The 14246-nt window shown below is 56.4% G+C and overlaps 1 protein-coding gene across 2 annotated transcripts in view; it reads left to right on the top strand.

Moving 5' to 3' along the window:
- Positions 1-283: 283 nt before the first annotated feature.
- SH3RF1 (SH3 domain containing ring finger 1) overlaps positions 284-14246 on the top strand; it is a 108332-nt gene continuing 94369 nt past the window's right edge. Inside the window, exons 1-2 of one of the 2 annotated variants that reach the window (XM_074355639.1) lie at positions 284-424; positions 1961-2448. In XM_074355639.1, coding sequence (XP_074211740.1) covers positions 2056-2448 — 393 coding nt within the window. In that variant the 5' untranslated portion in view covers positions 284-424; positions 1961-2055. The remainder of the gene's footprint in view (positions 425-1960; positions 2449-14246) is intronic. The other variant, XM_074355640.1, reaches the window with a different exon arrangement.

The following is a 14246-nucleotide window of genomic DNA, read 5'->3' as shown; positions in this document are numbered from 1 at the left end:
GCCCCTCCCCTTCCCCTGCGCCCCCCTCCCCCTGCGCCTTCCCTCCCCTCCTCCCTTTGTGCCTCCCCTCCCCCTGACCCTCCCCTCCCCTCCCCGCCACGCCCCTCCCCTGCCCCGCCCCTCCCAGCTCGCCCCTCCTCTCCCCTGCCCCGCCTCTCCCCACTTGCCCCTCCCCTTCCCGCTCGTCCCTCCCTCTCCCCGCTCGTCCCTCCCCCTCCCCGCTCGTCCCTCCCCTTCCCCGGTCGCCCCTCCCCTCCCTGCTCGTCCATTCCCCTCCCCGGGCCCGGCAGGCGGCGGCGGCGGCGGCGGCGGCGGTGGCGGCGGGAGCGCGCGGGCGGCGAGCGGAGCCCAGAGCGGCCGCGGCGTCCGAGACCGGCGAGCGGGAGAGCGCGGGGCGTCCGGACAAAGAGGCCGCCGCGCGGAGGTAGGACCTCGTCCCCGGGCCCCGGGCCCCGAGCCCCCCGCCCAGAGCCCTGGGCCCCCGCGCCCCGCGGACGGCGTTGGAGCCGGCGGCCCGGCCCGGGTCACTGCGGCGGCGCGCGCCTCGGGCGCACGGCGGGCGGACTCGCCACGCTCGGCTGCGGGCGTTGCTGAGCCCCTGAAACTTCCCGCGGGCCTGGGGCTCGTGCCCGGCCGGCCCGGGGGGGAGGCGAGGAGGCGGATGGACTTCCCCCCTACCTGGCCCGGCCCTGCCCACCCTCCCGCCAGCCCGGGCCAGGGGTCTTCGCCGGCAGCCCCCGGCACCAAGCCCGGGTGTCTATGCGGGCGGCCCCTGCACCAGCCCCGGGGAGCGTCTGCGCGGGCCGCCCCCGGCACCTGGCCCAGGGGTGTCTCCGCGGGCGGCTCCCGCACCCGCCCCGGGGTGTATCCGGGGGCGGCCTCTGGCACTTGGCCCTGGCACCTCGCCCCAGGGTGTCTGCAAGGGCCGCACCTGGCACCTGGCCGGGAGTCTAGGAGGGCGGTCCCTGGCCCTGGCCCCCGGCGAGTCCGCACCGGCAGCCCTGCCCGGGCCCGCAGTACCTGCCGCGCAGAGGGGCGGCCCGGCCCACGCCCCACGCCCCAGCATCAGGGGCAGCTGTTCCTGCCCGCGTCCACACCATCGCCCGCTTCTCCTGGGCACGTCTTCGTTTAACTGGGGGGTGGGGAGAGCTGGTGCAGGCTCTGGTCTAAACGCTTTTTCCTGAATGGCCCCATTTTCTAATTGTGCTCAGGGTTCTCAGTCCAGCATTCCATTCTCAAATTCTTTGGGAGATAATTTTGCCAGATTTTCTGAATGGGATTAGCACAGGCTGTTCGCACATCGTTTCAGAGTTTGTCAATCGCTGCCCTGAAGGGTGCTTTTTTATTTGAGCTGCTTTCAGGCTGGTCTTCAGTGTATCCTTTAGCATTGTCGACCTTCATCTCGGTCTTGGTTGGGCGAGATTAAAAATTTCTGTTTTTAAGACCAGTGAAGAAGCATATGTATTTAATGTTGGGGTCATTTGCCACAAGTGGATCACATGAGGTTGGCTCCTTAACCACTGAAGTGGCTTCCGTAGTGGGAGCTTTGTTGGCTTTAAAAGGGATTTCAGGTAGAGGAAATGTTAACTTGTCACCGTTCAGCTCTTCCTGTGAGTCGAGGACTTTGGCAAGGCACCAGATACCACTTTGCATGCTGGCAAAAGTACGGTCTTCCTGCATTTCCTAAATCCTGTTTACTGCAAGAATCCTATATTTACCTGATGGCTGTTTCTGCCCAGCGAACTCCTAGGTATCCTTAGGGATTCGTTCTTAATGGCTTGGAAGCCTATTTTGTTTTGAGCTGTTGACTTTGGAGTTCAGGCACCATATTCCGGCGCGAGGCTCCGCTCTGAAGAGGAAGCGCTGTTGAGCACGTTTTGGTTGCTGGCTCTTCTGGGAGCCTCTCCCCGGATGGTAATACTACTTTTCTGTCTTCTCTTCCCCGGCCCCGGTGACGCAGAGCAGCGTCTGACATGGGTGTTACATGAGGCACTCTCAGGGATGCACACGACCGTGCCCGTGGCTGGAGCTTCTCCCCTGGAGAAGTAGGTAAAGATGGATGAGTCGGCCCTGCTGGACCTTCTGGAGTGCCCCGTGTGTCTGGAGCGGCTCGATGCTTCTGCCAAGGTCCTGCCGTGCCAGCACACGTTCTGCAAGCGGTGTCTGCTGGGGATCGTGGGTTCCCGGAACGAACTCCGATGTCCCGAGTGCCGGACTCTGGTGGGTGCGGGCGTAGAGGAGCTTCCCAGCAACATCCTGCTGGTCAGACTTCTGGACGGCATCAAGCAGAGGCCTTGCAAGGCTGGCCCGGCGGCGGGCGGGGGCACCAACTGCGCAAACACGGCAAGGGCTCAGAGCAGCTCTGGGGCCAGTTGTGGCTCGAAAGATCTCCAGAGCTCCCAGGGTGGACCGCAGCCTCGGGTACAAGCCTGGAGCCCCCCGGCGAGGGTGAGTAGCCCGCGGGGGCGTGTGGTGGGACCGGTGACCACGCTCATTCTTTACTCTTTAGCTTGGTGTTGTCTCAGTCAGCTGGTGGCTCAGGGAGCCACGCTGACTGGAACAGATAGGAAATTCTGCCTCAGGAAATTCTGTTTTCTTTTTGAAATGAGATCGGATATAAATAATCAGTTTTCTTGTTCTTAACGTTCTCCTCAGATGGTTGGTCTCTGTTGCCTTTTAAGATAAATTTGGGGAAATGGTAGCAGTTATTCAGTGAATCTAAAACACTGCAGTTTTTTAAATGCACACTTTAAAATGGAAATCTGGCATGGTTTTACCTTTTTGATGGAGTCGGCAGAGTCATAACTGTGTGTGTATGTGTCCATTTACATGTATCCGTGTTATGAGTACGTGTGTGGGTAAATCATGCATAGGAAATCAAGCTTTAATTTCTGTGTTGCTTGGAGCCCTTCTGTGGGTTTTATGAATGCACAGCCCAGAATTTTCTGGTTGGAGGAGCTCTTAACAAATCATGGCCACAGGTAGCAGAGTTTTGTTGCTGTAGCAACAAAATATCATTGAGCGCTGTGCGAAAACAGCAGAGAATCGGGCTTGCTTTATGTCGGGTCTCACAGGCGGTGAAATGAAACATTTCCATCACAAAGATTTCTCTTAGGTTTTGGCTTCGGGCAGAAATAATTCTGAGTGAGGCTAAATATTTGGACAGTTACCCCAACTTAAATTTCTAGAAGGTAAGGTGTTGTGAATAAACCTAAATGATGTTGTGGGTGATGGCACCCCAGGAAGACATACTGTACTAATTTTTGCAAAAATAAAAGTAGTTATGGACATTAGGTGATGAAAAAGATCCCATGTTTGCTGGAAGAAACAACTTTGGCAATTGGCAAAACTGATTAAATCCATTTTTAAAGAGCAGTTAATCTGGATGAGAAGATTTTTCTCAAGTATTTGTGGTGAACGCTCAAAACTGACTTCTTTCCTGTGATACAGGAATAACCCACGGAGATGGCACTAAATGGTGTAAATTCACAGATTACCAGGGAGCCAAGCAGGGTAACTGCCTTCTGGTCATTGCCTTGCTTCCTTTCCAAGCTCCTCTTTTACAAATAAGTGTTTGCGTCACCAGCTGTAAAGTATGTTAAGTGCTTTAGTCCCTGGAAAACAGTTTTATCCCCAGGCTGTCAGTTGATTCGTATCTATTTTTTTTTCTTTTTTAAGATAGAGGGAACTTGTTGAGTTCCGGAGGTTTTCTTTGCACCTTGAAGCCCCACGCTGTGGAACTGGCCTGCCTCTAGGGCTTCTCTTGTGTTTACTTTCTCGGGGGAGTTCACTTGGTTAGTCTGCATGGGCTTCACCCTCAGAACCAGCAATCTTGAGCTGATCGTTTCTGAGACGCCCGACCCGGGTCTGCTTCGTGATGAGGGAGTAGGCTGACATCCTTGGAGGGGTCTTGTTTCCTTGCGAATTGGGCTGGACAAGTGCTGCTCCCGGCTGTGGGCAGCAGTGCCTTAGTTGTTGACACGTCGCCTTACCTGTCGTGAGGAATGCGGTGAGTGTTTGGTTTCTGAAGAAGAGGAATTTAAGAAGAGGGCGCAGGCATTCAGCTTAATGTCCTTTGAATTTTACCTTTTCTTTCTGACATGGAAATTCAGGCGTGATGCTTGGAATGCTCCTTATTTGAGCGGCTCGTCGCCCCAATCGAAGCTTCACTTCCCTTGGGTGAATTGCTCTGAGGTCTTGGTGGCGGAGGTGCTGATTTCCTGGCTGATAGGATTTCCCTCATTTGCTTTATGTTTCCTCTTTAGCATAAAAAAGTGACTTGTCAGGAAGCTCACCTGAGCTTGAGCCTGATAACCTGGGTAAAGCACTGAGGCTGATGCAAAGGGAGCCAACGTCTGCTGCCTGGGGGGAGGGGGGAGTGGAGACAAACAGCACGCAGGCTGCTGGGTAGCGTGGGCTGATGCAGATGCTGCATTGAGTATAAAAAGAACTTGTCTCCCTCCCTGAGTCTAAGTAAAAGGACTTCTCATTAGCAGCTTCTGGTACCTTTTACTTTCAAATATTCGGAACAACCAGGGCTGCACAAACAGTCCAAGCACCTGAAAAATGAGCGGATTTCAGAAAACGTGCCTTTTAAGAGTGAGGTGTGTGGCGGTTGTAAGCTGGTCCCTGGGGCGTCCCCAGAGGAGAGTGACATCGTGGACCCCAGCCGTGCGGCCTCCTCCTTCAGCTGTTCCCGCCGACCCGGTGACCCGCGTGCGAGCGCTGCCCCTGCATGTGGCGGGAAGCCGGCACGGATCTCGGGGGCGCTGCTGCGGGCTCTGGGGGCATGTTCCGTCAGATCTTCGCTATGTGGCTTCCTCACGCGTGTTGCTGAGGGAAACTGGGTGTTATCAGCAGATAGGAACATTTCCAATGTGTGACACACATCTTGTTCCCAGAATTTTAGTGTTTCCTGCCTCACACGGATGAGGAAATGAAGAAGTCTTGGGTTGGCATCACTGTGGAAAGCCGTCCGTTCTTTGCTCCACGTAAAGGATCCCTGCTGGTCTGGGGCCAGACTGAGCCGCGGGAGGAGGTGCAGGGAGCGGTGGCCGCATGCGGCCGTGTCTGTGGGCTGAGAAGCGCCTGCAGAAGGCGGGTTTATACACACGTGCAGAGTCACGCAGGGACGTGTGTGAGTGGTTCCTGCAGCGTCATAACCTGGTGGGATCATTAAGCGCCTGCTTTCTAGGTGTGGTTCCGTGGTCCAGGATCTAGTGTGTGTGTGTGCACACGGCTGTCTGCGGGGGGTGCTCTTCAGTCGTTCCACGCCACCGCTGCCTTCGCGTGAGCGCGCTCAGCAGGCACCGCTTGGGGATGGCTGGCGCAGCGCCTCGCACCCGCATGCTCTCCCGTTGGCCGACGGCTGTCATCGAGCACTTCTTAGGGGCCCGGCGCGGCCCTGGCTGCCGGACGGATAGTGACGGGCAAACCAGCTGCAGATTCCACTTGTGAACTTGTGTGTCAGCCATGTGGGGGACATGCCTGGATAACACGGTGGCAGGGCCGGTGGGTCATTAAAGGTGCTAGGTGTCAGGGCAGGGGCTGGGGTGAGGACAAGGGAGGGTCCAGGTCGGGGTGTGCGTGCACGTGGCGGGAAGGAGGTTGGGCGGGTCTTCAGAAGCTTCTGGAAGCAGAGGTGTCTGAGCTGCAGTGGTGCTGATGCATTGAGGGGCTGGGCGGGAAAGCAACAGAGTGTCCGAGGCCCTGACCTCCAGCAGGGCGGGTGGAGCCCCTGGATGGCAGTGAGGATGGGGAGTGACCGAGAGGAGGCCTCCTGTGCAGTGATGGGTCGGGCACCGGCAGCCACCCAGGACTTGTGGGGCACACTGGTCAGTGCTCTGCGTGTGGGACCAGAGAGAAGTGGTCCTGGGACGGAGACGAGCATCAGGCCTCAGCACAGAAGTGGGCTGGACCTTGGCATCTCAGGACTGAGACCAGGGAAGGGCGGGGTGTTCTAGGAATGGGGACACAGGTGAAGTCGTTTCTCCTGCAGGTGCTGGGCGTGCTTCTGCTTCTCCACAGTCACGCCTCCATCCTGTCTGTCAGCGCTGACTATGAGGGGCTGAGTGTGTCCCCCAGATCCGTGGTTGAAGTCCTGCCCCCAGGACCTCACTGGGTTTGGGGATAGTAGGACCTTCGAAAGGTGGTTCAGGTGAAATGAGCTCACGAGGGTGGGCCCAGATCCACTGTCTGACTGCCGTCCTCACAGGGAGAGGTGGGGACACAGATGCACAGAGAAGGACCATGAGAGCACACGGGGAGAAGATGGCATCTGCCAGCCAGGGAGGGAGGCCTTGGGGGCACCAGCCCCGGCATACCTTGGGCTCAGTCTGCGGCTTTTTCTTAGGGTGGCCCCAGCAGCCCGACTGCCCCCCGAGATGTGCTCCGGCAGGACGGGCCCTGGTGGCCTCGGTCCCCGAGGGGCTGGTGCAGCGGGCCTGCGGTGGTCAGGCTGAGTGACTTGAGACGTTGGGTCCGGCCCTCCCCGAGGCTCCTCACACAGGCACGGGGGCCGTGTTGACACAACTGTGGGGCCTGAAGCGTCTGTTCCGAGCTCTCCTGTGGGTGGAGCCCAGCGAGGGTCCTTCCCAGACTCAGTGGGGCCCAGGTGTCCCCCCAAGGGAAGGAGCAGGGGGTGTGCTGCGGGCCGGGTAGAGGTCTGCGTGGGGACCCAGGGCAGGTGGGGGCCATGCGGGGACTCAGGCCCTCTCCTGTGCGGCTGTCAAGGGAGAGTGGATGTTTGGGTCGGGGGGCAGCACACAGGAGCGGCCAGCAAGGCAGTTGATAGCAAAAAAAAAAAGTGGGATGAGATCCAGGAGTCCCCTGACGGGCCGTGCCATGTGGCCCCGGGTGGGGGTGTGGTTGGAGGGTGGAGGAGGGATGAGAGTCTCGGGCCCGTTCCACCAGAGCTGGGCTTCCGGTCACCGCACAGGGCGGGACCACCCACCTGGGACCCAAGCAAGTTGAGGGGGGTTGGGAGGAGGGGGCCGTTTTGCTGTTTCCAGCAGCAGAGTTAAAATAGAAGTCTGTTTATTGCCAAGCTCGGTGCTGCAGGCTTTGTTGGCCTCCTCTTCTTTCTTCATCGTTTCGTCCTTGACCACTGCTCAGTCCTCGTGTCCAACCACCCCTGAGGTCACCTTGTTCCCGACTCAGGGCTGGGACGAGAGCCCACCCTCAGCACAACCCGGAGATGCTGAATGACTTTCTTATGTCACATGAGTGTCACTTAACCATTACCCTGTAAACCTCAAACAGCCCGCTGGGGTTGAGGACTGTTGTTACTTAAAAAATTAAAGAGAATGTAAATTTGAAGGTGAGTTCCTAAACATATTCTGGTTGTAAAAAAAATTCAGCACTGTAGAAGCGCGAGGTGTGTCCGTCCACGTCTCTTCCTGTCCGATTGTGCGTGTGTGCGGTCTTTATGTCAGTGGGATTCCATACTCTGCACATCTGATGACCTTAATATACCTGGGGAGTCTTTTCATGTCTGGACACGTACACATACCTCATTTAAGGAAAAAAACACCTGTTTATTGAGGTATAAAACACATACAGAAAAGTGCACGAATCGTGAGTGTACAGCCCACTGAATTACCACGTTCATTCTTTTTTAATGACTAGATAGTGCTTTTTACTCCGTTTTAAAAATTAAAGGTAATACGTACTCACAGTAAGAAATTTATGGTAGAGAAGGAGGAAAGGGAAAAATCAAGGCTTCTGATCTCTCTGTTCCTAATCTCCAGGGATGATGACTGAGCAGCAGTTTTTTTGGGGTGCTGTTGGTGTTTTTTTCCAGATTAAAACCGTTGAATGGGAATCGGAGCACGTTGTATGTGCTATTCTGTAGCCTGAGGTTTTCTGTTAAATGGCCCCCCTCCCCGAGCTCCCCATGCCCGTTCTCACTGACGTGCGGGAAGGCAGCCTCGTTTTGTGGGCGTGCGCAGGGTGGCTGGGGGCCCAGTAACGCGTGCCAGGCCCCTGCTGGTGGGGGCGGAGGGGGGACACCTTTACCACCCTCCGCTTGGGGACCCACCTCCTCCCGGGTCCTCCACCACTGCGTCCTGGGAAGCTTTTCTTGAACTAGTGGGATTCTTTCCACCTCACCGTCCTGGACACACGTTTTGTTCTGATACAAAAAGGGGCAAATGGGCCCCCGTGCAGGGGCCGTGGGAGGGGAGGGTGTGGAGGTCGGGGTTGGCCTGGCCTCGGGCTGTGGGGCTCTGTCTCCCCAGCATGGAAGCTCAGGGGCCCTGCCAGGCCCCAGGCTGTGTGTTGGTGCGGCTTTGGGCCGGGCCGGGGGATGCTGGGCTGGGCTCATCCTGGGCTCTGGAGCACAGTGCGCGCTCAGGAGACGCCGGGGGAGTGTTTCCTGGTTTCCGTGGCTGCTGTCACAGAGTAGCTCCAGCTGGGTGGAGCCCAGAAGCTTGTTCCCTCAGGGTCCTGGGCCAGAGTCTGAAGTCAAGGTGTGGGCAGAGCCGAGTGCTCTCTCAGGCCTCTGACCGCTGCCCTAGGCCCTGCTGCTCTCAGCCCTCCCGCCGCCGCGCATCCTCACGGGCCTTCCTTCCTGTGAGTCTGTGTCCAAGCTCCCTCTTCTTACCAGCACACCAGTGGTTGGGTCAAGGCTCACTCTAGCCCAGGACCTTGCACCTGCGAAGCTCGGACTCCACCCCTGAGCTGCGCCCTCCCCACCATGTGATTAAACACGTGGATTAGACAATAAACGTAATAAAATTAAACTTCAAGCCCTAAACGTTCATTTGCTCAGCTCAGCGTGGCCGTATGTGAGCCAGTATCTCATTTTCCCCTCCTGGCTGAATTTGTCTTTTAAACACACTCCTGATGAATTATTTTCAGCATTTCATTTGTTTTAACTTTTTCTCCCTCACAGTTGAGCACAACGTACGAGATCTGGTCTCTGAGGCTGAGTGTGTTTGCTGTTTCTGGTGGGCTCGGTGACTTTTGCTCAGTATTTTGTATTTCCTGGTATTTAATACTGTACACTAGTATTAGCACTTTCATTTTTCTCTTTTCTACTTATTTTTATAAGGCAAGTCCAAAACGCTAGAAGATACTGGAAACGTAAGCGCTGTTGTACAAAGGTAGTTATTTTGCTGAAACTGAAGTGTTGGTTGACAGCTGTCATCACGTGACTGTGAGAGACGTTCGCACAGTCCGGGGAAGTCCAGCTCCGGCCTCAGAACAGCTGTGGGTCTCGGTGTATGAAGTGTGACGTGGAGGGCCACCTCAGCAGAATGCTGGAGACGGCTTCCATCTTGGCTTTGTGACTTCAAGCCGGTGGTTTCTGTTCCACGGGGAGTCCAGCGTTCCGTCTTTTATAAAACGAGGGATTTCTGTCCCTGAGCTCCTGTGCAGCCCTGGGAGTTCTGAGATAACTGGCCAAGCAAAGGCCAACCTTGATAGGGAGTGCAGGGTTGGAGTCTGGTACCGCCTGGGTGCAGTGAGATGAGACAGGCCTCTCACAGTCACGCACAGACTCCGCCATCTGCCTCAGTGTCCCCCGGAGGCACGCCTGCACCTGCCACGGGGACCCTCAGACAGATGGTCGCGTGGCCTGGCGTTGGAAAGTGAGGCTGAGCAGAGAGAGGGCAGTTGGGCCACCTGACTTGGGGTCAAGCTCTCAGCTGGGCTGTTTGCTTGCTGGGCCTTCTCTGCGGGGAACGACCTAGCTCTGTCCTGCCCGAGTGTCGTGTGTGTGTGGAGTTGGCACACTGCCTGAGGTCCCGGCGGCTGGGGTTTGAGTGTGCACACATCTCAATGTGCTGCTCTTTGCGGGGTTGGGGGGTGGTCTGAGCTCACAGAAGGGCAGGGCTTTCCCATCCCGACTGACAGCTGAAGGGCACGGTGTCTCTGCTGAGAGTAGGACGGACTAGCTGGGCGTCTGGGTCAGACAGGCCTGGACGCGGGAGGGCAGAGGGGCAGCTGTGGACTTGACCCTCTGCACAGTGGCGCTCTGGCTTGGGAGGGAAGAGGGTTTGCAGAGTCAGCAGGAGTCAGCCGGCCGCCTGGGGCAGCGGGAGCTAGCTGGGACCGGGTGGGGGCTTCACCCAGTGCAGGGAGGATGCCGGGGCAAACAGAGGCTCCTTCAGAGCGTCCAGGGGAACACGGGGAATGGATTTCTTCCTCTGAATGCTCCGTCTGTATACTGGAGGTTTTTGCTGGAGACAGAGTGTGAGGGGGTGGAGAAGGCCCAGGGTTTTTCCCCAGACAGACCCTCCTCTGGTCCTTCCCGTGGGGCTCCTGGCGCCTTCCTTCCTTAGCCTGACTTCTTCGTCTGTGAGCCGGTGAGGGAGGGTCTGCCCCCAGGCTTAGCTGAGAGAAGGACCTGGCACCTCGAACGTGCTCAGTGATGTCAGTGCCTCCTGGTTCTGTCTTTCCAGAAATGAGAGCTTCTGGTGCTGTTGTCTGTTCAGTTGTGCCGTCAGATCTGTGTGTGTGTGAGAGAGGGCACGTGCACACCTGCGAGGTCGGGTGATATGGGTAATTGACACTGGTGATCAGCATCATGTCATGACACTTTGTTCTGCTTTAAACAGCCGGTTTCAGCTTCAGACTCACACACTGCTCACAAGTTAGTGATGGCAAATGGCACTGAATCTGGGGTTTGTCCTGATTCTGCCAGTGACAGGGGTGTGACCCCAGGCCTGGTCTGTGAAAGGAGGCAGGAACAGCCTGGTCTCCCCTCCGCTCCTGCTCTGCCTCCGGTGGCCTGAGCCCGGCCGTGGAGTCCCCGACGTATTGACCGTCGCTGACTGCGTTCTCTCCCTCCCACCCGGTCTTATCTCTCTTTTTGACGACATGGAGAAAATAATAGCTGAAATAATGTAAAACATTTTACCTTCTGACTTTGTTCTTCGGTGTCGTGTTGCAGTCTTGGCTCCCTGAGGCTCCTGTAAGGGAGACAAGGTGCCCTTTGTAGGGCAGTGCTAACTTTTAAAAATTAGTCTTAGGAAAGGTCAAGACGCCCTCGCACGGGTCCTTTGAAGGACGTTGCACGTAGGATGTGTGCATGTGTTTTATTCCTCGCAGCGGGTTTTTGTTTTCCACTCGCACCCTGCCCCGCCCCTCCTTCCAGAGCGCCAGGGGGATGTGTCTCATGTCGATACCACGGTTGGCTTGGCCCTGTTTTGATGACTTTCCCGTCTCCTGTCTAGAGCAGCTGATTGCTGTTTTCCGTGACCAGACCCCTCACTGGCTGAGTGCGTTCCTGTGACAGGTCACTTTCCGATAACTTTTGAAGGCACAGTGGAGAGCCTGGCTGTGCTCCGGCTTCCATGAAGTGTGTGTTTTCAGTGGAGCTTCTATTTATAGTGAAAATATTCACTTCCTGCTTTTGCAGGGTAACAAAGGACACCGAGTGAACATTTTACAAAGCTGGCCATCTACTGTATGTTAAAAAGTCTCTTGAAAAGAACATTTCGAAAGCTTGTTGGTTTCTTATTCCAGTGCCTTAAAGTCTTCACAGCCAGGAGGTTCTTTTTTTTTTTTCTTGCATCGAATGGCACCCCTGCACTTGCGGTGTGATCACATTCCTCCGGTCCCGTCCCTCATGTCCCTAATGGGAAGGGAGCGCCCCCTCTGACCCCGCGGCCGCCTACTCCCTCGACATCCCTTATCTGGCCCAAATACCGCGCTTCCTGTGCGGGTCCTCTTAGGACATCTCCTCATGTTTGCGTCATCTCAGTCGCTCTCCTTGGAGGCCTGCCAGCTCCTCCTGCAGAAGAGGGGTTCTGAGTGGAACAGAGCCTCCTGCTGGGAAGCGGACCACGTGACCTCCTGCCAGCACTGCTCCCTGTGTGTCTTTAAAAGTAACTCACTGCCTTGCTGACTCACACTGTGCCTGGACCCTCAGGTTATCCCTTCTGCTTGTGTCAGCTTGGTTTCCTCCTGTGTCTTACTTGACACCGTTTGCTGCCTTCCCAGTGAAGCCACCTCACGGTGGTGCCAGGAGCCGAAAACCGGGGTCCCACGTGCTGTGTCTGTAACAGGCGTTTGTCGTTACAGGGACCCTGGGTCTTGAGCACATACCTGACTCACTTATTACGTTGATTTTGAGCATCCAGTGCTCTGATTTGGTATTTGACTGTTCTCTGGTTAATCGTGTTTTAGTTTTGTCTCCCGTACCAAGCTGTGAGATACTTGAGAGCAGGCACCTTCGTGTTTGATGCCTCTTTTCTGTCCCTTCCAGTTGAAGAAGCAGCAGGTGTTCAGGTCAGTCAGTGCATCCAGACAGGATTGGCAGTTCCCGATCCAGGACCCAAGGTCCGTTTGGACCCTTTGTCTTCGTGAGAGAGCATGTCTAACCCCCCTGCACGCCTGCTGCCCTTGTCACAGTCCTTCTCCGGTATTTAAGTCGGCTGTGACAGGGTCACCGAAGGCTGAGTAAGCCCTCGTGAAGCGTGACTGTAACCGGATCCTCTCTGGAGGGTGGCCCTCAGAACACTTGGGGGGCACCCACCGTGGTGGTCTGCAAGTCGTGTTTTCCCAGTTTATTGGAAGGAATGTTCTGCCAAATCGAATCAAAAGTCTTACGAAAGCTTCAGCATGGGCTCTGTCACCTCCTGTCCCCCAGGCACGCCATCCTTCTGACACAGGGCGGCAGCCCGGGTCTGCGAGGAACCCGTGGTCACGCTGATCGTTACTGGGCACCTCATGACCGCTCTGCTTGCAAGTCTGCCTTTGCAATGGAAGTGTCACCTGGAGTAAAGGCCTGGTGTTGATCAGATGATCGAGACCCCGAGTCACCCCCGTGGCAGGTAATCCTGTGACTGGCGGGAAGTGCAGGGGATGAGACGGTTGGCGATAACACCCCATGTCCTCAATCCAGCGAGGGGCCACGTGCGCGCTCAGGATTAAGTTAGAATTCCTGAAAGTGAAGCAGAAAGGGGAGAGAGCAGGGCAGTTTGAAGAGTAAATTAGCCCCGAGGGACTCTCCCCAGTTCTCAGGCCCTGCCCGGGACCCCGGGCTCTCTGGTTCGGCTGCTGACTCCCTGTGGTTGCCCACGTATCGGGTGTGTGACTGCGATGCATGGGGACGCCTTGCGTTGTTACTACTTCTGTCAGGAGGCTGAGCCGTGTGGTGCCCACACGTGAGCAGACTTCACCCCAGTTGAGAGCGGTGGCCCGGCGCGTCAGGAAGGGCCCGTGCTGCGTTTCCGGGTGGCAGTGAAGGAACGTCTGTCACGTAAGTGCGCGTGTCCTGCTGGGTTTGTTTAAGGTTCTTCCTTGGGATCCTCCCTTTCTTTACTTCCTGGGCTGAGAGGCGAGTTTATCTTTCACGTTAACCTGATAGGGAAGTTTCTCAGCCCCTGCTGGTGGCTTTTTTCTCCTTCCAGGTGGCAGCTGCTCGAGGTCTGGGCAGGGGGTGTCCTGCCTGGTTTAGCTGCGGTCCTGCTGTGATCCGCCCGACCCTTCTGTAACTGGGAGTGTTGGCCAGCGTGGGTTTAGTCCACGTGCCTCACATTCAGTGGTGAATACTGGAATTTGGAAGGTGTGGAGGCAGGTGTTACTTAGTTCATTTAGTCCACATTTCTTTTCTGTGTCCCGGTGGGGGGGGGGTGTCACCATTTCTTGGATGTTGACCAGACACACTGGCAGCTCAAAGATCAGAAGAGGTGAGTTAAAGACAGATTGAGGTCCAGACTGGCCTTCGGTTGATATGTCACATCAGCTTCCCCAGCCAGGTGAGTGTCGCCTGACCAGGGCTCAGCGCGCCAGCTCTTGGCATGTCTGCACCAGGCTGTGCGACCTGCAGAGCTGGGAGCGGGTAGGTCACAGCTCTCAGCTGCTGTGGACGGACACAGCGGCCTTCGTTCGACGGCGACACCACCTTTAAATGGTCTAGAATCATTTTTAATAGTGGACCCTTTGGGGTAACGTAAATGGGATTCCAGAAAGTGCGTTCTTGATGACCTGACTTGGGGGCGTGTGTAGCAAGATGTTTGTGATCTGGAAAGAGGGAAGCAGTGTTTCGGTAACTGTGTGTCCCGTTGGTTGTGTCCAGGCCTGCCCCACATGGATTTGTCCTGTTCCCCAAAACCCTTGTTTCCCCTCAGTGTCACTCTCTGAAAAAGGCAGCTGTGCTGCGTCTCATAAGCTGGAAACCCCACATGCCCTCAGCTGTGACAGCGCAGAGCTTCCTGTCATGGACTGAGCACAGCCCGAAATTCCAGTTTGATTGCCTGCCTTCCTGAGTCTCCAGGCCGGAAAGCAGCATCCTGCCG

This window comes from Camelus bactrianus, chromosome 31 (assembly GCF_048773025.1).
Source record: "Camelus bactrianus isolate YW-2024 breed Bactrian camel chromosome 31, ASM4877302v1, whole genome shotgun sequence".
NCBI classification, from domain to species: domain Eukaryota; kingdom Metazoa; phylum Chordata; class Mammalia; order Artiodactyla; family Camelidae; genus Camelus; species Camelus bactrianus.
Note: the sequence above shows the minus strand (reverse complement) of the source record. Positions and strands in the feature narration are given on the sequence as shown.